The 26,943-nt window shown below is 39.6% G+C and overlaps 1 protein-coding gene across 2 annotated transcripts in view; it reads left to right on the top strand.

The window, feature by feature from the left end:
* LOC149847082 (uncharacterized) overlaps nucleotides 1-22,299 on the top strand; it is a 44,508-nt gene extending 22,209 nt beyond the window's left edge. Inside the window, exon 2 of one of the 2 annotated variants that reach the window (XM_089998287.1) lies at nucleotides 21,173-22,299. In XM_089998287.1, coding sequence (XP_089854413.1) covers nucleotides 21,173-22,189 — 1,017 coding nt within the window. In that variant the 3' untranslated portion in view covers nucleotides 22,190-22,299. Of the gene's footprint in view, nucleotides 1-21,166 lie in introns of both variants that reach the window. The other variant, XM_089998286.1, reaches the window with a different exon arrangement.
* Nucleotides 22,300-26,943: the final 4,644 nt, after the last annotated feature.

The following is a 26,943-nucleotide window of genomic DNA, read 5'->3' on the forward strand; positions in this document are numbered from 1 at the left end:
GAAGAACCAAGAAAGAATCTTGAAATTCTTCATTTCCCATTCGTCGTGTTTCTTTGAGTATTCTTCAAGAGCTTTGATCCTTTCCTCTCCCTCAAGAATCTTGATTTCACTTCCGTCCATTATGGTTATCTTGGGTTCCGGTTCCGGAATTGTTCCTTGCACATAACCCCACAATCCTTTTCCTTTTATGTGGGCCTCCATAGTCCCGACCCAAATATGATAGTTGGACCCATTCAACTTGAAGCCAAGGGCAAAGTGAGACTCTTTCTCACCCATTAAGACGTAGAGAGAAGAAGAAAAAAGACGTACCAATACGATGTTTCAACTTCTTTTTAGCACAAGATCCTTCTAAAATATTTGAGAAGCAAGATCCACCACTTCAATCTCAAAAAAATCCGAAGGCACGGTTTTCGAGGCACTCGAACAAAGGCGGATCTCACGATCTCCAATCAACAACCGAGCTCTGATACCATGTGAAATTGTCTACGAAGAGACAATACATAAACAAGCATAAAAACCTTATAAAAGAAGTGCACGAAAGCACTCTCACAACACTTGAACAAAATACACAAAAAGTGTATAAATAATAAACATGCAATAATGCATGTATTTCAATATATAAAAGCAAATGCTTGAGACTCTCAAGCTTAAGGAAATACAAAGGGGGAACACCCCTATTTATACAAGAAGGAAGGAGGCAAGAGGGGGCTCCCCAAAGGAGTCGTTGGGGAGCTCCCAACGGTCACAATTGTGACCGTTGGGGGCTCCCCAACGACTCTATTGGGGAGACCCCCAATGCACTTTTTGAGAGTGCAAAAAAGAAAAAAATAAAAATTAAAAGAATTACAAAAATAATGGAAAAATTACAGCATATTCCAAATGGAATATGCGCAAAATGTAAAATGACAAAAATACCCTTTCGGGTAAAAAAAGGATAAAAATGTATAAATATATATACTTATATATAGAGATACGTATACATATAAAATATGTATACGTATCTCTATGTATATAAGTATATATATTTATACTTACAATATTGATTTTGAGTGTACATTTTAACAGGCTTGTGGTATGTTTGTGTTGATTTTAGAAAACCTATATGCATATTGATTGTGCCCATGTCTATTTTGGCTTCGAGAATGTAGGTGTTGATTTTAAAATGCTTATATACATGATGTACATATCGATTTTGGCTTGTATCAATTTTAGAAAATGATTGGGTTGATTTTAGAAAACCTATATGCATATTGATTATGTTCATGTCAATTTTAGCTTATAGTATATAGGTATTGATTTCAAAATGCCTATATGCATGATGCATATATCGATTTTGGCTTGTATCAATTTTAAGAAAAGATTGGGTTGATTTCTGAAAACCTATATGCATGCTTACATATATGTTGATTTTTTGGCTTAGAGTATGATGCTTATATGCATGCTTATGTCTATGTTGATTTTGATTTAGAGTGTGATTTTAAAATGCCTATATGCATGCTTACATATATGTTGATTTTTTGCTTAGTGTATGATGCCTATATGGATGTTTATGTATATGTTGATTTTGGCTTAGAGTATGATTGTGTTGATTTTTAAAATGCTTATATGCATGCTCATGTATATTGATTATGCACATGTCGATTTTTGACTTATAATATGATTGTGTTGATTTTTAAAATGCTTATATGCATGCTCATGTATATTGATTATGCACATGTCAATTTTTGGCTTATAATATGATTGTGTTGATTTTAAAATGCTTATATACATGCTTATGATTTGTAAAATCTGAAAATGCCTATGCTTATAATCTTTCAAAACTGAAATAACTACATGCATATAATTTGTAAAATCTGGAAAATACATGCATGCTTATGGCCTTTTAAATCTGAAGTGACTATAGATTTGAAAAATCTGGAAATGCCTATGCTTATGATCTTTCAATTTGAAATGATTATAATGCCTATGATTTGAAAAAGAAGCTGTAAATACCATGTGTATGATAGAATATCTGATTTTAGTATTATGAATACTATGCGGATTTGAAATTGAATCATGTCTATAATGTTGAGCAAAATCTTCTACACTATCATGGTATGTTCAAACTCCGCATGATGATATTACTTGTTGATTCATGGTGCTATAAGGAACAAAAGGTATGCTTGCACTGTTTAATTGCTCATAATAGAGCTTGTGCAGTGCCTTAATGTTATATGAATGTGTGACATGTGATTTAATTATACATGATGCTCTTGAGTGTGAGCTAGGGTTGATGAGAACTCAAGAGGTATGAATAATGCACCACTCAGAATAATATATGCACACATAAAATTAATTAAATCACCTTCATGGGTGAAATGCTCGAATGGTTAGAGGCACCATGGCATACTAAATGGGTTAGGAACATGCCAAGTTAATGAATAATGTATCTACCTGTAATGGGTAGTATGAGTGTGGCCTATTGGGATTAGGCACATTGGGCGAAATAAAAACATTGTAATAAAGAAATCCTAGTAACCCATTCAGATCAACGGTCTACCTTGGAGAGGGTAGGTGACACAACCCCGAGTGACCACATTGTCAAAATGTTAAGTGAGAGTATTGCTAAATCGTGACTCAGTTTTTAGTCCTCGGGAGGTAGGAGGCCTGAAACTACCGAATATTATCCTAGGTGGTAGATTCTCACGACTATTGCAGTTAGTAGAGGATGCATCCTAGTTCGTATGATACCTATACAAGGATTCTTTCCGGTCACTGACCACCCGCCCATATATGGTTTTCGATTCAGTTGGACCCTCGGGAACAATAAAATACATGGTATAATAAACACCCAATGTTCGTCTCTTCTGTCTTGAGTAGTTCCATGAGTACTCAATGGAACGAGTAATAAAGAGAAACAAAGACCTTATATAAAGATCAATTTTCTTTCTGTTAAAATAAAAACATGCCCTAATAATGCAAACACTTTGGATTTGTATTTACACATCTTGAGAATACTTCTTGTTATTTATATCCTGTCTATGATTATGTCTCGTAAGTGAATACTACGTAGGGATGGCAGTCGACCGGGGGACAACGGGGCTCCGCCCCGCCTCGCCCCATTTGGACCGGGAATGAAGGTTAAAATCTATCCTCGTGCGGGGATGGACTTACGCTTTTCTCCGCCCCGCCCCGTCTCCGTCCCAATCCCCGCCTAGCCCTGTCCCCAATCCTTTAAGGGATGACTATAGATTAAGGGAAAACGAGCCCCCGCTTTGCCTCGCCCCCGTTTGGATCTGGGATGGAGGACATGAAACAGGGATGGAGGCGGGGGTGGAGGTTAAAATCCATCCCCGTGCGGGGATGGAGGCGGGGATGAAGGTTCAGATTTTGAAACGGGGCGGGGGTGGAGACCTTGTCTCTCGCCCCCGCCCCGGTCCACTGCCCCGCCCCGGTCCACTGCCCCGCCCCAATCCACTGCCATCCCTAATACTACGTTTGCATAAACATGTATATGTTATGATAGAGCTGACATTATGTATGCTTTAGTTGTCTGCAAACATTGTAGGGTTATAGTTAACCTACCAGACTTTATGAGTCTTACCCCTTCTACTGTAGGCGATGGCAGGATAGCGTGACAGAGTCCAGGAACCACATTTTGTCTTTTCCGTTCCTGGCTTTGTTTTGATGTATGAACTATTTCAATGCTTTGGGAATGCTAACTTTTGATGTTTAACAATTTCAAATCAATTATAATTTGAATTTGGTTTGGAATGAATCATATTTGGATTCATAATTCTCTGTTAGACTTGGTGTGTGTGTGTGTGGGTTGGACCCAAGTCCAATAAATTTGGGATCCAAACAGTTACAGTTGTATGGTTGCCTGTAACTCACCCAAGATTGGCCAACTTAGATCACCCAAATATTTCTTGTTGTGCTATCGATTTGAATTAAAAGATCATTTATTATTTACAAAAAAAATTCCAAAGTTTTCAAGTTAGGAATTTTGGGGCGTTACATTTATATATAGATTAATAGCTTTTGGAATGACAAATCTTGCATAATGATTTCCCTTTGTGGATTATCAATAGTTGTTGGTGCTGGATTTCAAATAATGTCACATGGTAGACCTTGTTTGGACTTACCCATGCAATTTTAGAATTCTCTCTTTCTTGCTTGGACATGATAATAATTAGTTAACTTCGATGTGGAGTAAAAGAAATCACATGAGATGTTTGAGAAGATGGATTATGGTTGGCTTAAATGAATATCAAACTTTATATTTTTATACATTTTGCTTTCTTGTATAGGTATTTTGGGATTTATTGATATATTTTTTTTGTTTGGCATACTTCTATATTAAAATATTGGGTGATATCAAGAAAAAGGAAACTGCTGCCATGAAAACAATACTTGACAACCTTGCGACTTGGGACTTAACTCACTCATGCTTAATTCATAATTACATGCATTCTTATACACATAAATTGGTATGTTTGTGTCTACATGTGTATTTTTTGTGATGCATACATGCATATTTTATGCACTTTTATTCATGTATAGTAAGAAAAACAAGAGTTAATATATGTGCATGTATGCAAGTTTTATATAGAAAAGAAACAACACCATGTGTTTGTCATTAACCAAGTTTGTCAACCCAATGATTAGCAAGGTCAATTTCTGACTTGTGACTTGGCCGAGTCAAACATCTTAACAAAAACCATCTCAAGCCATAGGGTGTATCATGTATATTGCTGATGCAGGATGATATAAGAGAGCCAGTGGGTTGAGTGCTGGGTTTCTAAAAATTCGTGATAAACAATCTTAAGAGGCGAAAAATTGTGATAAATGGTCTATATCCCATTAGTTTTATTTAGGAACAAGTTTATGTTTGTAAAAGGTGATCAAGACTTGCGCTTAGTTCAGACACTTCACTGGTGTCTAATGTGTGCCTAGTGCTTCTAATTTTTTTTCTTGCTTATGCTTATTTCTTATTCTAGTAAATCTATTTTTAGCTATGATAGGATCTTTTTTTTTAGTTAGAAAGGAACTTTAGGTGGTTTTCTTGTTGGACAGCAAGAGTGATACCAACCCTAATTTTGTGAGATACTTTTGAAGATTTTTGATAGGGAAGAGTGAGAAAATGGAGAAAATATGGTAGGACCTAGTATTTAGGATATATTATGGATTAAGCTAGTGTGGCCATAGCTTGGGGTAGTTAGGGACCTATATTTGAGAAGAGAAATGGTAGGATATGGAAGAGAGGAAAGAGAGAGCTGAAGTGAATAGAGAGGAGTTTATTCTCCTATGTGTCGAAAGATACAAAACACAAGCCATGGCCCATATTTATAGCCTTGGGGGAGGCTTCTCAAGCAAGATATCTCTAATTGGATCCTCTACAACTCCCTAAAAGCTCCAATTAGCTACCCAAGCCCATTTATAATATACCCAACCCAATTGTAATAGACCAACCCACATACAAAGCCCAAACACATTTACAAAGTAAAACCCGTATCAAAACATACGCTGGTTACGGATCTCAGTCTTGGCTATGTCTCGGCAAGGAAAAAACTTGTGATAATATAGGTTTATTTGTTGAATCTCAACAAAATATTGACACTTAAAAAATTAAATTAAAAAATAAACAGTAAATAAGTAAGGAAATAATACCTTTCGATAATGAAGTACACATATAAGATGTAACAAAAAAAAATAAGTAAAATATATAAAAGAATAAAAAAAACATTTAAGATACAAAAAAGAAATCAATAACTGCAAATATCATGATATTATTGTGATACTAAAGCGATAATATCAATGTGCAATTGTTTTTGAAAATACACCGTACAATAACTCTGTATAACTATCATAAGTTCATAACTATAACTTATTGGTGATGGAATTTCTTTAGATAAAATAAGAGTGTTTTATCTTTTATTCTTATTTAAGAGTTATAGTCATGTAGTTAAGTTATTATTATGTATCAGCTTAATAATCATTAGCAATTTTCATTCTAGTATAATAGTGAGGTGTAATAGAATGTCTAGGCTTAGTATTTATGATTCCACAGTCAAGTCATAACATACGTGACTTAGCATTGGCAAATTCTTTTATTCTGTTCATTAACATTGCAGATTCGGGCATAGAATCTTCTATTGATTCGATACGGAATGCCTGGACTGATTAGATTCTCTTCTCTTTTCCTTATACCAGATTCATACTTAATTGATTCAATCCGTTGAATTTCGATGAACCCTTACATTTACATATAACATAAGAAAACAACTTATTATAGGCTTTGGGTCTGTACTATACTGACCCCCAATCGAGTTATTTAGTTAAAGTTAGATGTCTTGAAAAGTCACTCCATTTCGGACAAATTCCTAGTGCTAGGTGATTTGGATTGATTCAAAATCCTTGTTTTGTTAATGGAGTAACCCCTAGTGCGACCGCGGTGCTAGATTTCAGGACAATAAAAAAGGGCTTTTGTTTTGATGCATTTAGTGGAATCATTTAGTTTAAATCAGAAGATCACAAGTATAAATGATCCCCATAAGATATTTATTTCTGGTCTAATTGTGTGATCAATATCAAACGATTGGTTCTAATTCTATAAACCAAACCTATAGCTATAGAAATAGAAGAGAGAACAAACATCAATACATTTCTTTCTTTAAGACTAAGATCAATTCATTGTTTCAGAGATATGAATTTGGATTGCTGTTTTACCAACAGGCTACATAACTCTTTCAAGCCTAAATGACTCCTAATCTTCTTGCATAAAGTATGAATTGGTAGAATTCAAATGGTGAGCAATTGGAGTAGATTCAGATACAAAAAGATTAGTATTGTACAAGGAAATATCATGATATTTCACCTGTTAAATCATTGAAAAAATGTTTATAAAGCCAATATTTTCAATTTAACAATGATATCTGTGACTATGAAACATACACAAAAAATGGTTTGGACCTTATATGGAGTGATCACAATCTACCAATAATAAAAAAAGTAGAGGGAAGAGAAGTTGCAGCTAAAAGTCCAAAATCCTTAATTTTATGTGTTAGGGTTGGATTATTCACTATGAGATATTTAGAGAATAAATTACATTTGTTACAAAGTAACTAGAAAACAATTACATAACCACAAGATAAGTTGTTACAAATTAGGACACCATACGAAGTTGCCTAATCCAGCAAGTCATGTCCCTTTAGGAGACAATTCCATGTTTAACATGTATCTTATACATCATGATGGATTTGGATCCAAATCCAGATCCACTGCACAGTCTAACATCCTCTCTCAAGCTATGCATGGTTTATGATCATGAATAGCTTGTTCTTCATGTCCCAACGTCTAGCTTTTGTAAGTGCCTTTGTAAACAAATTTGCCTCCTGATCTCTACCATAAATAAAACATGTTTCAAGCTTTTGAATTCTATTTCCCACGAATAAAGTGATTATCCAGCTTAGTGTAACTCCTCAAAATCTCGAACTTGTGAACTTTTTAGGAAAAATTTAAATGCTTTGCAATCAATCATTTTTCAGAGTTAAAAGTGCCACTTCCGCAGAAAAATAGTGTTTGAAATAACAACGGACCTTGGGCACATTACATATGAACTTTCCTTTACATAATAGATTTGTATCTTCATATAAGCATTGAAATCACATGGATTCAAAACAAGTTTTTTGATAATTAAAGTTTGCACAAAAGTGGAATTTCAAAAGAAACCCTTATGCAAAATTTCAAAACGTGCTCAGGAGCGAAACACCAGAGAAAGAGTGGGATCTTGATATCATCACGTCATTGCGCCATCTCCTGCCGTACCGACTTAATCATCACCTGAACCCCAAAAATGGGTCGGACTTATAAAAATATGGTAGGTGCATAGATAACAAAATTCAGAAGAAAATTATCATATGCATTGTTTCTTTTGTGATGTGCAGTTCAGAATAAGTTAAATGAGCATGATAATCTAGTTTTGATATTAACTGTCTTGAGGGTACGCACAGAAGAAACATAGAAATAACTGAAAGTGCTTGGGAGTTTGTTATTCTATGTATTTTGATACCTCAGACAACTAGCTAAGTCCGCTCATAAGGGGACGACCAATGACCGAAAGAGAATTCCCTAAAGGCATACATGGCAAGGGATGCATCCGAACTTTTGCAGAAGCTAATGGGATCTACCACCTAGGATAATTTTTTGTAGCCTCGTCCCCTAACTCCGATAATCGGGGACATCGAGTCATTGCTTCTCGATAAGCGTAGTTGTTGACAACTTGTCCATCAAAGTTTTTGTACCATCTCATCATCTCTCTTTATGGAACTAAAGAGACGAATGGGTGTCGTGTTCTATTTTAACTGACGACCCATTCTCCATGTTCTGGTCTTTTAAACCAAATCGAGCATCTTGCCTGTGAAGGCGATTATCACCATTTATGTGATTTTCTTTTAATCATAGTGCATTTTCACACTACGAGGTTACCATAAACCTATTGTCCAATCATCGTAGTACTAACATGCTGCGTATGTCTGATAGTACCAATACGATGAGAAGGATATCAGTTTCTTGAAAAGAAACCCCAACATTATTTAGAAATTCCAAAGTCTCGTGCTTTAGGCTGGAGAATATCTGAGTCATTTCGGATACCAAAAAGGACCGGACATACTAGGGATATATAGTCAAAGCCTTTCTGTTACGTAGGTCTGAGGGAAAAACTCGGTTGCGAATATGCATACGCCAAATACTTGCTTTTGCCTTTTGAGACAGCGAGTAGTGCGAACTTGAAATCTCGCATGTGAAATCCTTTTTAAAAATAGACTTGTCGAGGATGCACAAATCTGTGTCTAAAAAAACATGCAAGCGTAATATAAAGTTGGCAGGAGTATACAAAACTGCGTACTTTATAAAGTTATATATATGTATATAGAATACAGATATATATTAAAGCATAAGTATGTGTACATTACAGCGCGGTGACAAAGTAAATGACATAAAGCAAGGCCCGATGTGCGAAACCACATATCAAGATAAATAAATTGCGTAAGCGATGCGCGATATACAAAATCGTACATCGGTTAAATAAATTGCGTAAGCGATGCACGATGTACGAAACCATACATCGTCTAAATAAACTGTATAAGCGATGCGTGATGTACAAAACCGTACATTGGCTAAATAAATTGTGTAAGCGATGCACAATGTACGATGTATGAAATCGTACATCGGCTAAATAAATTGTGTAAGCAGTAGCCTGTTCACATTACAGTGCATCGGTAAAGTAAATGCCATAATTTAAATGGAAAAAAATATGCAAAACTGCATCTTTTAGTTAAAAGCCTATATATATATATAAGTTAGAAGTATTCCCTCATTTGTTCTCATATGCAACTTTCCCTTACCTCGGATATGGTCTGACTTGCTGACGATTTCGAGGGTAGGTTCTTAAGGGCTCGTGTCTTGGTAAACATGTCACACTTGTTGTGCCAATGTGGAGAGCTAAAAAAATTATGTTGCGCTGCATAAAGGATGATATTAAAACATTGTCGTGACGGCTGCATCGCAGGGGTCAAACTCGAACCCAGTTTGAGCCGACCGAACCAAACCGGGCTCGGTGCTAGCCGAGTTCAGCCGGGCGGCACCTGACCAAGCAGGCCAAAGGGAGGGCAGGCAAGGCAGCTTGGTGGCTCGATTGAGCCGAGCCGGGCCGAGCCCGTCCTGAGCCCCGGGGTGCACCTCGGCATGGGGCACCCTGGCGGAAACCGAATCCAGGCTATCACAGCAGCAGCCTGGTGCAGCGATCAGAGGGGTGGGTGTTGGGTGGCGTTGGCTTGGTCCCTCCACCTGAGCAACCCAACGAGAGAGGTAGAGGTAGACGGGGGGCTTGCCTGACCCCGCTGTCTTTCCAGAAACAAGAGGCAGGCACAGGAGGTGCCTGCTCTCCATTTTGCCAGAGGTTCAGCAGAGAGAGGCATCAAGCCCTCCCTCCGGCTGCCCCTTCTCGGAATAATGGTAAGGGGGGGGGGGGGGGGGGTCGCGGCTTCAGCCGCCCCACCCAATTGGCAGGGGAAGGAGGATAAGATAGGGTGCTTGGCACCTTCTCTCCTGACGAGGGAAATACAGCAGGGGGTGGGGGTTGCGACTTCAGCCGCCTCACCCGATCGACAAGGGAAGGAGGAGAGTGGCAGATGGGGTGCCTCCCTCCTTGCTGAAAAACAGAGGACATGGGGGAGGAGGTCGGCTCGGTGGTGTCCAGTTGATGGCAATGGGTGAAGATGGTGGTGGCACCCAAGGGGGATTTTTAGGCGGTGGAGTGTGTCATGGAATGGAGGAGGAACAGGGTGGATGTGGGCTGTGTGGGGCTGAGGTGGTCGTGCGGTGGTGTTCCGACCACCGCTGAGTGCAAAGGAGAAGGGAAGTTGCAGAGAGAGACGAGGAGCAGGAGGCTTGGGTGAGCCTACGAGAGGGAGAGAGATCTGAGAGATGAGAGGGATACAGGTACTTACAATGAGAGAGAGGCGGCGGGAGGTGGTTCCAGCGAGGGATGTCGGGAGGGGTCTCAGGTTGCGTTGGCATGACTCGGGCGAGAGTCAGGAGGGGTGAGGCATCGGGTGGACTCAGGGTGAGCAGGGAAGACGTCGGGGGGGGGGGGGGGGGGTAAATGGAACACGGGGACCAGGATCCAAAACTTTTTTTTTTAAATCTCGAGGCTTACTCTTAGTGTGGTTTTATTCTGATGCATTGGATTCAAGGATATTGCAATTGCACTTTTGTTATATGAATATAAAACCGACTTCAATATTGGCACCCGAATTGTGCATAATAAATTTCTCACCCACATCACTTTTGATCTCACAATTGCTATGACTCTATACTCTGCTTCTATACTTGATCGAATTTCCATGCTTTGCTTGTTGCTGCTTCAAGATATCAAATGGTCTCCTCTATATAATATCCAGATGTAGATCTCCTAATGTTAGGATCTCGTCTGATCTGCGTCTAAATAAGTGATAATCTTCAATAACATATCTGAGCGCCTTCTTTATTGAGTCCCTTTGTACACAATACCATCCAGAACAGTTGCTGTAATGTACCTCCAAATCCTTTTTACTGCTTTCATGTGGGAAGTTCTTAGAGCATGCATATATTGAGAAGCTTGGTTTACGTTAAAAACAATATTAAGCCTGGTAAAGATAAGTATTGCGAAGTACCAAGAAGACTTTTATCACTTTCTGGATGATCAATAAGTTCCTCTTCATTTTTTTCCAGTCACTTATTTAGGGCATCTGGTCTAGGTAGGTTTACATTTGCTCGTACCTGACCTTTTCCAGAGATCTTGAGCATATTTATATTAGGACATCACAAGATAATCTTTCCTTCGGTCTACTTCCACGTCAAGAAAGTACCTCAATGGACCAAACTTCTTGTTAAATTTTCCAAGACAGACTTTATAATTATACCATTAGATTTATACTTAATTATATACATCCATTTTGATCTTACAACATTCTTATGACGGGGTCTATCAATGATTTCCCATGGAACACACTGATGGTGGGTTTGATGCCCAGGGGAGAAGTTTGGCTGGGGGAAAATTCTCCCAAGGGAAAAAAGTTGTGTGGGGGACCACACAACTTTCCCCCACTGTTTTTGGGGAGAAACTCCCCCCAAAACAGCGCAAAAAGTGGGGGGAATTTCTCGTGTTTGATTCAGTGTGTGGGAACTCCCCCCGGGCATCAAACACATCCAAAATTATGTAGCAATTTCTTCATTTATGGCTTCAATCTATGGTGGGCATTCTTTGGCATCATTATGAATCCCAGGCTCTCGAACATGTTATAGAGAACTAGAGAATGCTTGAAACTCAACTAAGAATGTCTCATAGCTAACAGAGCGTACAATAGAATTGAGATATTCTAGTTGAGCAATGTACCTGTACTGGAGAATTCTATCTAGGTACCGTTAAGATGAATGTATTCTTGTATGTATATACATACATATGTATATATAAATACATATATTTTATATTCATATATTTTATATATTATATCTGCTTATATATATATATTTATATACGTATACATAATATATATACTTATTATAGTCAACAAAGGTTGACTAAGTCAACTAAAGTTGACTCTTTTCTAGCTGTTGGAAAGGGCCCAACGACTAGATTTCTACCCGTTGGACCCTCTCCAACAGCTAGAAAATATACTCACCTTTTCTCTCTCCTCAAACCTCTTCTCTATAAATAAGTGGGTGTCTGCATGAGTGTTTAGTAATGGTTTGTCTTTTAGGTTTTGAGTGTTTGTAGTGAGGATTCTTTATAATTTTATATTTCTTTTGTATCGTTTGAATTTCATTCTTAATGAAATTGTTTATTTTTAAGTCTTGTGTTCTAGGTATATTTCTTTTGTGAATGTGTGTTCAAATACTGTGTATTCTTGGTTCTTGGGAACCATTTTGGAGTGCATCGGGATCCACGCTATTTCGTGACAAGTACATTTGCTGCATCTTCATTATTATTTGCTTCAGCTGCTTGGACTAAGTTGTATTTTTTGTCATAGTGACAAATAACATGATATTTTGGAAAATATCAATAATGTTTTCACAAAAGTTTAAAATAACAAAAATGTCAAGATATAAAAATATCACGAGCTTGTATGAGGAGTTCCAGAGCTGGTACATGATTGGTTTATGCAATATTATCTTGAAACTTAATGATGAGATCCAATAATTAGACAAAGACACTACCATGAAGTGATTGGAGAAGTCCTACCATGAAGAAGCCAAACATCCTCGACTGTCGTTTGGGTCAAAGCTCCGTACTAGTTCCTTAGAAGTTTGGGCAGTCTTGTTTCTTGAGAAGCCAAGAAATCAATGAAATTGCCATAAATCTACAAAATCTTGTTTACAAAATGGATCCCCTAAAATCTGAATTACTATAGGCCTATGGCATAGATGAGATCAAGAATCGAAGACAAGAGATAGTTTTTAGCATGGTTCATAAGCAACAATTCTTAGTGGTTAGATTGCAATTCTGGAGCAACTAGGTTCATAGCTACTTTCATGGATATATTTTTTTAGTGGAACTCTTGAATAGTTTTAAAAGAAGAAAATCAACAAGTCATAAGTGTAACGACCCCAACTCATACCTTTGAAAAATGCGGATTTTTTTTTTTCTAAGAGACATGGGGTCCTTACAGTTTCAATTTCAGTTGGATAACTACACACCACAAACAAACTTACATTTATCATCTATAACCAACCAACTAAACTCTTTTGTTAATGAATCAATAAAAGTCTCATACTCAATGTCAAAAGTGAAATAACAACTTGCAGTAAATAAGAAGAACTAAAAGAAAATAACAGTAGAGCCACTCTGTCCGTAAGTGAAGCCGTCTGAAACAAATGTGGCCCTCGTATCCCTTCAGAAGCGAGTCGATTTCACTGATCCCCTGCGTCTGGGAAAAACCAATAAAAATAAAGGGTTAGAAATCCGAAGAATTCTGCGTACAGGTTTCCCTAATGAATCAAATAAAAAAAAGGCATAAATAAGATCCATGTAGTATTTTGAGGAATACGGTTATAATCAATTCATAAGACAATTAACCATTCATGCAGAATTAAACATTGAACATAATGGAACACGAAGTAATTAACATTGATCACAACTTAATCAATAAGGAAATTAAATGCAATAGAGATCAACATCCTGCAATGATCAACATATAATAACCAAGTGAACAGGTAAACATGCATGAACTAATGCATAGCAAGAATATGCATGATTTATGTGCGATGCATGAACCCTTATTATCTTTCATTTAAACTCCCATTTTTTCATATGCATGTCCTATTAAATGCACACAATCTTTAAATTCCTCTTCTTAATTTACCATTGCCCGCGGATACACCAAACGGGTACAGTCCCCGAGGTCAAGTAGGGTTCCCGGTGTAGCTTCACACACAATTTGTATTTTATTACCGGGTTCCAAACTTAGCCCTCGATCGATATCAGGAAACAATACCATTCATCGGAACCTTAAAAAACAACATCCAAAGTCGGGGACACCATGAAAAACAACATCCACTGGCGCCACTTTATTGGTATACCAAAATAACAACAGCTGTGTCAAAACATACCACCCCCAGGAAAAGTGGCGGACTCTCCCTAAAACCGTGACCAGGAGAAGAACCTCAATATCGGGTTCAGGGGCAACAACGCACACGGAGTTTTTGTATCCTCACGGTTCTCCCCAAACCGCAACATCCAAGATTCCCACGCTAAAGCAGGGGCATCAAGGAGAAAGTGAATTACACTGTTCTTTACTTTCTTTTATATGGTTATTAATTCATCTCTTTTACATTTGCAAATCAACATGTAAAAATTTTAATAACATAAGCTTGCAAAACAACATGCCAAGCTCTTCACGGGACCACTGCCCGTGACAACAAAGAACAGTGCGGTGAAACAATAATATCACAGTTGATTTGTTGCAATGCATCAAAAATAACTAAAACAGAGAACAACCGGTTCTCGAGGCTCACCCAGCCCCTGATGATCCAATTTGATCATCACTGCATTCATAAGCAAAAATCATAAAGAGTATGCCACTTATGCATTCTTTTCACATGCTTTTCAATGCGCATTCATGTATGCAAGTTGTGCATGAAACAATAATTGCATAAGCATAGGCATAAATTCACACACCCACATTAAATGCATGTTTTCATGACATGCACATACTCGTGTCAAATGCAAGAGTTCATTCATGAATCGATCCAATAAAAACATACGAACAACCATGCCATTTTGACCCTGCAAAAGCATCTAAATTCCATATATGTGCATGCACAAGTAAGCCTGCTTGCAACAACAATTTCGCATAAGTATCACACAACAAGTTTGATCCCATAAGGAACATCATCCCTTTGTATGCATAAGATTAAGCCCCATACACTTAGCATGATTTGTAGTATTCACATGCATAGCCTAACCGATTTATTTTCATAAACAAAATCTGATACCAAACTGCATATATATATATATATATATATATATATATATATATATATATATATATATATATATATATATATATATATATATATATATATATATTTGAAAGGGAGACTGATCCAGCACCCAGCCCTATGAAAATAACTAGGCAATGGTACCTCAATCAAGCATAACAATTTAAGCTTAAGCATGTTAGCATTCCCATTCACCTGTATGCGAGGAGCAAAGTCTAACACGATTGGCCACTCTCCTAACATTAACGTACTAGGTTGAACTTCCATATGAGCCATACTATTCATGAACCAAGATTCAATCAACCTGACATTTGTCCACAAGCCTGGACAGTCAAGGAAAATAACATTCAGCCTGTTTCCCCTTGAAATGTCTAGCCCAGACTCCAGCAGCCATTATCAGCCGGCTGGGCTTGGCAGAGCACCAATTTATCAACTATGTGAGGGGGAACTCACAAAGTCAATACAGTTGACAGGTGATATGAAAATTTCTAGTGTCTACTTGTGTTGCTTGTAAAACCAAAAATAGCTAGAACTGAAGCGTAATAGATCGTGATGCCAAGACCCATAGTTTAACTGTCGCAAGTAGTGCTAAATATAAACCAAAATCTTAAGATGTGCACTTTCTGCTGTATCTGAAGTTTTCAAAAAGACATAAAAGTGGCCAAATATAAGTGCAGACCATGTGCCTTTATGTGGATATAAACTGACATATTCAAGATTTACAACCTAAGGCAATAATGCATAGACAATGTCTTGAATGTATAAAAGAAACTTGTACTCATAGTGCAGGAATTTAGCAGGTATTGGGCAAGATCTATGTTTTTCTAATGCAGAGAAAAAATATGATATAAGTGTACAGTATCTGTATTTTCTACTACAGGAATACGTAAAGAGTTATGCATACGAGACCCGTGCTTTCTAGTGCAGAAAAATGAAAAGACAGCATGATATACATACACAAGATATGTACATGAATTTGTATATACTCACACACGTCCGAATAGGTAATTTCAGGAACATATTTACATGGTCATGCATATAAGATCAACATGTTTATCTTTTAAACTTATGACTAATGAATGCATCAATCCCATCTCACACACGCTTTTCCCCTAAATCAACGGATTTAATTTACTACACCCATAAACCACCATGAATCTACTGATTCCTCATAAGTCAAGCATAAAAGAGTTCAGATTTTTATGGATTCCTTAAAAACAATACCTAAATCGTATTTAGGTTCTTTTTCCTATTCGAGCCAAAAGAAAAATCCGTACCTCTAAAATCCAATGCTTGGGGGTTGCGGCTATTGTGAGAGGGCGAATGATTCCACCGGCCTCGACTGCTCCGGTGTCGTGGAGGGGATCTTTGTGCCGGCGTCGGTGGTTGTCGCACGCAGGGGAAAAAAAACAGGAGAAGGGGCTGCCGTAGCCTGCGGTGGCTGCAGCCTTCCGGCGACCTTCAGCCCTCCGCTGCACGCTCACACGAAAGAGAGGGAGAGAGAAACGAGGGAAGAGGGTGAGACCCCCTCTTCCACCTCCCTTTTATCGCTGAAACCCCCCCTCTCTTGCCGAGAGGCGCGGGGTTTCGGTTACGCCTGCCGACCCCCTGCCTCCCTTCTGGTATTGCAGGAATCGTGCCTAGGGCACGATTCTTGCCTTACTTTCCCCTTTTAAAAACAGCAACCCGATATCGGGTTTAAAACCCTACCGGGTTATGGATCTGGGTCGGGTCCGACCCGGGTCTAAGGGCCCTTTTTTTTTTAAACGAGGGGGCCGGGTTCGGGTCTGCGACCTGCGGCTCGGGATCCAAACCCGACCACAACTTTGGACCCTTGCCTCCCACTTGGTATGGATCCACAGATTGGATCCAATCGTGGATCCCCTAAAATTACTCATATAATATATATTTTTATATATATTTAATCTTGTATACGAATATATAGGGTATTTTACCTATATCCATATGGATCCTATCTGGGTATTGGATCCGAAATGTGGATCCCAAGCCCATATATACAATATATGCGTAGTTATCTCTTGAATAATTCACCTAATTAAAATTTTTGCACTTATGTAAGTACATATATGTTTTACGAGATAAATATATATATAAAGACCCCTCTATGGGTCCCGGATCCGCGACTTGGATCCCAAGCCCAAATCACATAAGTTTTAAAAAATCGTGGTTATTACAATAAGCCTTGGAGAAGGAGAAAAATATAACGAACTATGAAAATGATGTCTAACTAGTGTAAACAATTAAAAATTTGAATTATGGCCAGCTAAAGAAAAAGGTGACTTAGTCAAAGAGTAGTATGGATGTGTATCGGTTAATAGTTTGGATCTTCAATAGAGGTATCAATTGTACTGTAACAGAATTAATTGACAAATTACTGTCAAATATTGCCTCAAGTTCCAATTACGAAATACCACTGTCTACTACGGATTAGTTCATGAGAAATTTTACTGGATAAATAAAACTTATAAAGCAGTAAATAATGATTGGCAAGTAGCGTCCAACTGCCAACAATGACAAAATTACAACTTGCAAGCAACACAATTTCATTTATAAGTTGCTATTACTGAAAAATGAGGATTAAAATATGACAATGACAATAACTTTATAGAATCCTAAAGTGGAGTTAAAAGATATAAAATAGGTTAGCTTGATAATAATGTTGACTACTTGAAGTTTCTTGAAAAATAACGCATGAAGTTCCTCTATTAAACCATAAGTAATAGCCCGAAGCACTTGCTTCTTGTCTGCCTTAATGAACAAGCAGCCATGAAACATAACAAAAACTACTAAAAACCTCCAAAATAGCCATTTTGGTCATTATGAAATTAAAATTAGTATCCTTTCTGTAATTCTTCATAATGTGAACTGCATAACTGTTGGCACATGATTAACCAATAACTTGCATTCTTAATGTCCCGGACCGAGCCTTCAGAATGGGGTAGGTGCGGTCCAGAGCTCTACTGAGTGAAAAATGCATCGAGTGTAGGAACGTGCAATATGCGTTGGCTTGATCGGTGACATGCGGTAGTAGCATGACATGCGATAGGCAACGGTATCATCGTTGGTGTGACGGCACAGACGTGGAGCGTTGTTTTGTTCAGCAGTGCCAACAGATCAAAAGATGTTGCCTTTGAGGATTTGGTTAAGAACCTCCTGACTTGAATGAGTTTCCCACTCATAGTGTTTGGATGCACGGGAGTGCGTCAGGCTAATTCTCCTAGGGATCACCTTGGGTGGTTCCAACCGAGTATGGTGACTCGGGGCTAGGCGAGTGAATGCCTAGGGTCCGGCGAATGAGTCTGGATGGTGCTCTTCACTATAACATGCAATCATCAACTGGTCTTGGGACTTAGGGTCACAAGGCCTTGTCCCTTTAGTGGCGAGGTTATGATGGGGGTGTGCCAATGGAGTCGTGATACGCTCTCTGGCACGCGATGCTAAGGCGTTCGTGTGCTGTTTGGAGGTGTTAGCCAATTTGGGACGACTATATACATAAGTGACATGAACCAGGTAGAATACACATTTGGAGATGCACTTGATCAACTTCCGTTAGGCAGCTGTGCACGGGGTGGTGCGCAGGACCAATGAAATGCTTTGGCACATGGAAAAGTGTTGGTGCACGACCTTTGGCAGTTAGGCTGGCTAGTCTGGCGCATTGCGAGTTTGCAAAAAATTCTATACCCGTGACAAATTGGCATCAGAGCAAAAAGATTCACAGAGATTTTGTTGTACGGTGATTGTGACATTGAAGAGGGCAGTGATGATTTGTCCTGTTTACACGAATTTGTGTAGCTGAAGTGTGGTTGAACGAGCACAGAAGCAAGTTGTTGGCAGGGTGATATGGGTCATCTTGTCGATAGTAAACAGAAGTATAAGGTTGTTGTTTAATTGGTTAAGGGAACATGGATAAGCCAAAGATTCCTACCAGTTGTGTGTCAAGCTCGCAGGTGAAGCGTGACGTTTGCCTTGTGCATGCAAAGAATGTACGTTGGATTCAGTTAGATGGATTTGCACATTTGAGTATGGGAGATTCAATTGAACTTTTATATTCTCTCCCAAGATTGTGGGTTATCGGAGTGCCCATCTTGAGCTGAATGCTCGTTGTTTTGGTCTCTTGAGTTTGGCAGTTCTTTGTGTGTGCGAAAAAAGTCGTTCGTGGCTCGTCGATTTGGTTCTTGTGAAAACGTGTTTGCTGGTTCTAGATGAGAGTTGCAGTGTGCTGGCTTCATATGTGAGTTGCAACGTTGGGCTGTAAGTTGCTCTTTGTGTGGACGAGTGACCCCACACAGACATTGTCGAGGACGACATGGTTTGGGTGGGGGAGAATGTCTTGGACCGATCCTTCAGAATGAGACATGTGCAGTGCGTCGCTCTACTGAGTGGAAAATGCATCGAGTGTAGGAACATGCGGTATGCATTGGCTTGATCGGTGATATGCGGTGGTAACATGGCATGTGATAGGCAATGGTATCGTCGTTGGTGCGATGGTGTGTGGCGACACAGACGTGGTGTGTTGTTTTGTTAAGCAGTGCTACTGGATCAGAGGATGTTGCCTTTGAGAATTTGGTTAAGGACCTCTTGACTTGGATGAGTTTCTCACGCGTAGCGTTTGGATGCATGGGGGTACGTGTTGATTAGGGTTAATTCTCCCAGGGATCACCTTAGGTGGTTCCAACTGAGTATGCTCACTCGGGGCTAGGCGAGTGAATGCCTAGGGGCCAGCGAACAAGTCTGGGTGGTGCTTTTCGCAATGACATGCAATCATCAACTGGTCTTCAAACTGAGGGTCGCAAGGCCTTGTCCCTTCAATGGCGAAGTTATGTTGCGTGCCCATGGGGTCGCGATATACTCCATGACACGTGAGGCTAAGACGTCCGTGCGTTGTTTGGAGGTGCTAGCCGGTATGCGACAACTATGCACGTAAGTGACATAGACCAGGTACAATACGCATTTGAAGATGCACTTGATCAGCTTCCGCTAGGCAGCTGTGCTCGGGGTGGTGCGCAAGGCCAATGAAATTGTTCGGCACATGAAACAGTGTTGGTGCGTGGCCTTTGGCTGCAGTCTGGCGTGGGCTTGCGAAAAATTCTATGCTCGTGACACTTAAAGCCTTTTGTAATAATGATAGTGTCTCTGGCAAGGTTGCCGACCCTCTCATCCTAATGCACTATTGGTGTTGTGATTGTCCTCATGAGATGAATCATGCATGTTTGTTCCTTGCACATATTTTTCTCGTTACTGTTAGAAAGTTGTATATGGAATCTTGTAGGTTCTAATTTGAAGCATGTAGCAACCATTGAGCTTCTGATTAAGCATGTGGTAGTCAGTATTTGGTTTATTTCCTTTTTCTCTGCATTGTTATCTCAGATATTGTGCTAACTCCTTCAGCCTTCTGATCCAACAATTCCAATGTGTACTATAAGGACCATACAGCTATTCGCATCAACTTTTTAACATGTATCAACATGGAAGAAGGATATCTGAGTGAAACTTTTTTTTCCTTTTTTTTTCTTTCTTTTTGTTAGGCAATGGATTGGAATAATTAATTCTAAACTTTCTTTGACATTGTTTAATAGTTGCCAAGCTGGTAAATATCTTTTGGTTAAGCAAATGGATCAGAATAATTAATTCTAACTTTCTTTGACATTGTTTAACAGTTGCTCAAGCTGGTAAAGAAATGCTATGTATCTGTATTTTTTTTATAGCAGCTACATCAGTATGTGACTTGGAAATTGGAATTAAAAAACTAACCCTAGCTGGTTTAGGCTTCACTAGTGAAAACCCTTGTTTCCCGTAGGCTTTGACTGATTTTTTGAGTTGGCAAGATCTGAATTGGTTGTAACTTTCACTTATGCAAAATCCATCTTTCATTTAGTTTGAACCAAAGTTCAGATTTCTCATTTTATGTTAATCTGAAGCTACTGCTAATTCTATGGACTGGGTTCCACGTAGTTATTGAGGAAACCATTAATTTATTTGGTGTGGTATATTCTTTTGCTCTAGTCTTTCTCATTTAATCCAGTAATCAGGGCTATTTATAAAATGTTGCTAGTGTATTTGAACATTTGCATTAAGTATATTCAAGTCACAGTTTACTTACCACTAAACTTTGATTATGACATAAAAGAAACAGCTGATGGATGGATTGCGCCAGCTATCCTCCCAGCCAGAGCAAACAGAGGCTTGTGGATCGCTCAGGACGTATACGTGTAGTGGATGTGGTGGAAAAGGTGCAGATGCTGATAATTTCCTTGTCTGTGATGGATGTGAGGCAGCTTATCATGTGTATTGTCTGACACCCAATCTGGATGATATCCCCTCTGGCAGTTGGTACTGTACATCCTGTGCTGCAACTGGAAAGTCATCGTCATCCCCTAAAGAGCCCAACCATCCTGCCACCATCATCTTGCAAAGTGGAAGTGATTCTGCATGCGAATATGACCACTGTGTAATGTGCGAGGGACCTCATAGCCATCTGACGTCCCCCGTCCCTGAAAAGAGCGATCAGGTTGAGCATCATTGCGTCGTGTGCAAGAGACTTTATGAGCTACGGCAAATAAAGCATCATTGTATTGTTTGTGAGAGGCTCTACAATCTCGCCCAAGAGCACATGCAAGCTAAGAAGAGAAAGGGGAGTGTTGTTGCCACTGGCTCAGGTCCCCAGCAACTGGGCCAAAAACCAGGAGCATGCAATGTATGTCGAAGCGAAAAAAATGAATGTATTGTGACATGTGCCAATGAGTATTGCTTCTCACGGTATTACCACGTCAGTTGTCTGAACCCACCTCTTAGAGAAGTGCCCTCTCCTGTGTGGTACTGCCCTTCTTGTCTCTGCAGAGCATGCCTTGTCAATGAAAATGATGACAGAATTGTGCTCTGTGATGGCTGTGGTGATGGTTATCACACCTACTGCATGAAACCTTCGTTGCTCAGGATCCCAAAGGGGAAGTGGTATTGTTCTTCCTGTCAAGAGAAACGAGCAAAACAGAGCAGCAGGAATCAGACGGCTCTGCCACCAGGAGGTCATGACAGCTTAAACCAAGCAGGCAGCTCCATGAGAGATGGCAAGGGCAGCACTCTGAAAAAGAAGTTGCCGTCGAATAACAACCTGAAAAAGAGCACGAAGAGCAAGCGGGCTTGTGTGGTGTGAGTGAATTGTGAGTGACTGACGGCCCTCCACCATGTAGTCATTGGAGAAGCAAAAACGAAAATGTACAAGTGATTTTTCTTCTAATTCTTCCCAGCTTTTCCTTTGTCAAATTCTTTTAACTATTCATGCAACTCTCTCTCTCTCTCTCTCCGTCTACAAAGGGCAACAATTGAATGTGTTCTCTGATCCACCGATCGATAACTGAACTAGCTTGACTTAATTATCCTGAGTGCCTACTGGATTACCCTGCTAAACTGACAAGCGTTTAGCCTTTCACCTACTAAAAAAGTGCGAGTGAATAACCTGACTTGTTTCACACTTGCAATGAGAAACTTTTGAAAAGTGGTCTTCTTTATGTACGGACTTTATTGCTAGCGGGCACAATGAAGGTTTTTTCAAAAGATTTTTTTAAAAGAGATCCACTGTCATGGGCTTCTTTCTTCGATAGGCCATTGTGGGACGACGATCCTTGATTAACCCCACAAGCCTTTCGGTCGCTCACTTGCCGTTGTGGAAGCTTTGATAATTGAGAGGGCAAGAGAGTGAGAGACAATAGAGAGATTTTAATCACTCGAAAGCAATCACGAGGGTGAACAAAAGAAAGTTCAATGCATTTGCATTCATTCACAATTTTATCTGCATGCACATTACAGTTTAGATTTATGGGCTTAGGGTATTGATCAACCTAAATCAAAGTACAAGGGTGGCTTGAAGAAAGTTACAAGTGACTCGACACTTGACATCAAGACTCAACCAAAGCAAAACAGATTCTAGACACAACTGTACAAAGTAGGTCATAGGGAAACATACTCTTCTCTTCAAATCTTGTGTCATCTGTTTCATGGTAGGTCATGACTTCGGCTGGATAGCAGCTCTTAATTCAGAATGCTGGCTCCCACGTCAGCTCCACTGTTTCCCTAAACTACACTAGAAACTTCTTTGCTTCGCCCAAGTAGTTGACCTTGTGGCGAAGGATCTTGCTAAGACCCTTTTAGGCCCGTTGTGCTGTCGGGGCTCTCTGCAGAATATGAGCGTGTTGTGCAACACTACGTTCTAGATCTCCCTCGTTCGCATAGAACAGTTTTAGGTTGCACACGTGAAACACAAGGTGCACCTTGAAGTTCGGGGGCAGATTCAACATGTACGCTAGGTTGCCCACTTTCTTGGTGACGGTAAATGGTCTCTCGTACTTCCTGATCAGTTTGCGGTGCCATCCACAGAAGATGTTTGTGCGATTCAGATAAAGTTTCACCAACACCTAGTCCCCAATACGGAACCCAACAAGCCGATGATGCTTGTCGACCTACTTATTCATCATCTTAGCAGCTTTGTACAAAAACGTCTTCGTCAACTCGGTTTGCTTGTGTCAATCTCAAACAAATTGATAAGCAAAGGATGACCTTCTTTTCTCCTATGCAGCTAGAGTGTGCAGGGTCAGTGGCTGTTGTCCCGTAGCTATATCAAACGGGTTGTGGCTTGAAGACTTGCTCTTCTGGAGATTGTAGCAAAATTGGGCCATGTCTAGGAGCTTCACCCAGTTTTTTTGATTAGCACTAACAAAATGTCAGAGATACTGCTCCAATAGTCCATTGATGCGCTCAGTCTGCCCATCGGTCTTGTTGGTGAAAACTTGTTAAAAATAATAGATCAAAGCTGAGTAGCCAAAACACTTCATGCCAGAATTTGCCCATGAAGCGAGCATCACGATCACTCACAATGCTTCTTGGTACACCTAGTGCTTCACAAAATGCTTGACAAACAACTCCGCAGTCTTCTCTGTAAGGTACTCTTTGTAAGCTATGATGAAGGCATCATATTTAGAGAAACGATCCACCACCACCAGGATGGAGCTGAAGCCATCTACCTTCGGCAAGCTAACAATGAAGTCTACGAAAATGCTTTCCCAAGGACGTTCTGAAATAGGTAGAGGCGCAAGGAGGCCGACAGTCTTCTGGTTGGTCCCCTTGTTTTGCTGACAGACGAGGCACATTCGCGCATACTCCTCCATATCGTCTCTCATCTACGACCAATAGTAACCGCGCTCAAGGAGTGCTAAGGTCTGCTCCTGACCTGGATGACTGGCGCATAAAGTATCATAGCACTCCTTAAGCAATTCGTGATGAAGCCTTCTCCACCGCGGTATGAAGACGCATCCCCCTTTAGTCACGAGGAGGTCGTCTCGTAGCCAGAATCACTGAGTCTTTCTTGCTCGTGCCAGAGAGACAAGGTGTTGCGATGTCGTGTCCTATTGTATTCCTTCGCAGATGCAGTCCAACAATGTGCCCTCCAAGCGAACTTCGGAAGGCTTTGCCCGCACAACTGTCAGTTCTGCCTTGGGACTCAGGGCGTCAACAACAACGTTGATCTTTCCCACCTTATACTTAAAAGTGAAGTCGAACTCAGCTAGAAACATTTGTCATCGAGCTTGCTTGGGTGTCAACTTCTTTTGCGTCTAAAAATAACTTGTGGTGATGAACTAGGCACCTAGAAGATAGTGCCACCAAGTCTTGAGGCAGTGCACGATGGTCGTCATCTCATGTTGGTGCATTATGTAACGCCTCTCTGCATCCTTTAGCTTCTGACTCTCATACGCAATCAGATGGCTGTCTTGCATAATAACTCCGTCGATGATGAAATCTGAAGTGCACCGTGTGTGAAAAGTTTGACCCCTTGATTGTCAACGAGTTAAACTTCGGTAGCATCATCACATTCTGGATGCGAAGAAACTCTATACCCAAAATCATTCGAAAGTCGTCCAGGGACACCATTGAGAAGTTGTCTTTGTCGGCCCAACTTTCAATTTGGATACCCATATCCCTTGCTTCACCAAGGATGGGCTTGGCCTCAGAGTTTACCGTTTTGATGGTCCTTTGCTTTGGCCCATGCTTCAAGCCTAACTGCTCCACCTCTTCCTACGAGGCGAAGTTATGCTTTGCCCCAGACTCTACCATCGTCATGGTAGACTTTCCATTCGTAATGACTTTCAGATATGTGAATTCTTTGCTAACCGGCATGCTTTCTGCAACATAACTTCTAACTGTGTTTATGGTCTGCATAGCTCCCATATTGGGTTGCACGACCTCGACATCACTAATCTCTGCCTGCACTGCATTGGCCTGCCCATCATCTCTCACGAGGAGCTTTGGACATTGACTAGTGATATGCCTATTGTCACAGAACCAACAAGTCACAATCGGCCCTTTGTTGTTGTTATTGTTGTGCTTTTTATAATTTTGTCTCTTGTCAGAATGGTGTTGGGTCGATGCCTCACCCTTATTATTGCGTCGATCCTCCTTCTTGCCTCCATGGTCTAGCTTCTTCCCAGCCTTAGTCGATGGAGTGAAGAACTTACGTTGTGTATCCACTAGTTGCTCAATCGTTACATACACATATTCCAAAGTCTCATGATTGTTCATTTTCAATTTGAAATGTGCCCAAGGTTGTAATCTCAAAATAAACTAGTTGAGTCTGTCTTCATCCGGCATATTGGGTATGTCTAGCATTAGCATGAGCTTCTGAAACGTCCTAATGTGGTCTATCAAGGCTCCAGTGTGCTTCAATTCTGACACCATCCGATAACCTTGTCGTTGTATATTCTGCGGCATAAAATAGTTTTGTAGCTCAATTTTGAAGGCTTCAAAGGTATTAATTACACAATAGCCTCTTTCCATGTCGCTATGGCATCTTCGTCAAGTAGAGCTGTTGCGGCCTTCACCCTGAGGTCCTTGCCCAATACATTCTGCATATCTAAATAGTCTTCCACCTAGAACAAAAAGTTCTCTATGGCCTTGCTATCCCTAGAACCATTAAACTTAGCTGATCTTGACACATTTATCTTTGATGACCCATCGCCATTTCCGCCATTTAGGGTCACTGTTCGCTGCAGAGTGCAGTTCTTCAACTGAAGCTCTACTACTTCAGTCTATAGAGTAGTCACTGTCGTAGTCAGCGAAGTAACCTATCCCATCAGCAAGTTAGCCTGCTCTCGCAGGCTCATCACCTCAGCATCTCCAAAGAAGAAAACTCTCCTCCGTTGCATTTTGGTGGCTGGAGTAAAGATGAAAAAGCCCAAGGTAGGCCATCACTCCCTTTCTTTTTTATTTTTTTATTTTTATTTTCTTTAATTTCTCACCCCCCCCCTATTCTCTTTTTTCTTAAATTTTCTTTCAATTTCGTGTAATAGCAATGTAGATCTAGTTTAATTCCATGTAAAATTTTATTTCCTATGTTTTGATCCATTCAAATTGTTATTTACATTATGTATTTTTATTTTAGCCATTTAGAATTAGGATTTGATCTTCAATAGATCAAATTCTACATTCTATGGGCCAAATCGGTTTCAATTTATACCCCAATGCTTTTAATTTCATTTTATATGTTTTCATTTATGTTTTTATATCATGTTCATTATCATCAATGATTTAGAAGGATAGATCTCACGTTTTGATCATTAGATCAATTCAATTTTGAGATTCTATTTCATTCAATTGTGTTGAGATGATATTTTCAATTCTGGTCCATTTTTGTCTTCATCATTTTGCATATAATTAGGTCTTATTTTGATCTATTTTTTTTACCACGTATTTATTAGTATGTTTTTGAGATCCACACCAAAAATCAGATCATTTTGAGTTGGTTTGATCTCTAAAAAAATTGGGACTTGGACCTTACTATTTAGCCTTGTCCGAATTTTCCCTGAAATTAGATCAACTTGTTTAAATGATTTCTCCTTAACCAAAGGTAATCTTTTAAAT

Source organism: Nuphar pumila, chromosome 2 (genome assembly GCF_984573655.1).
Source record: "Nuphar pumila chromosome 2, dmNupPumi1.hap1.1, whole genome shotgun sequence".
NCBI lineage: Eukaryota > Viridiplantae > Streptophyta > Magnoliopsida > Nymphaeales > Nymphaeaceae > Nuphar > Nuphar pumila.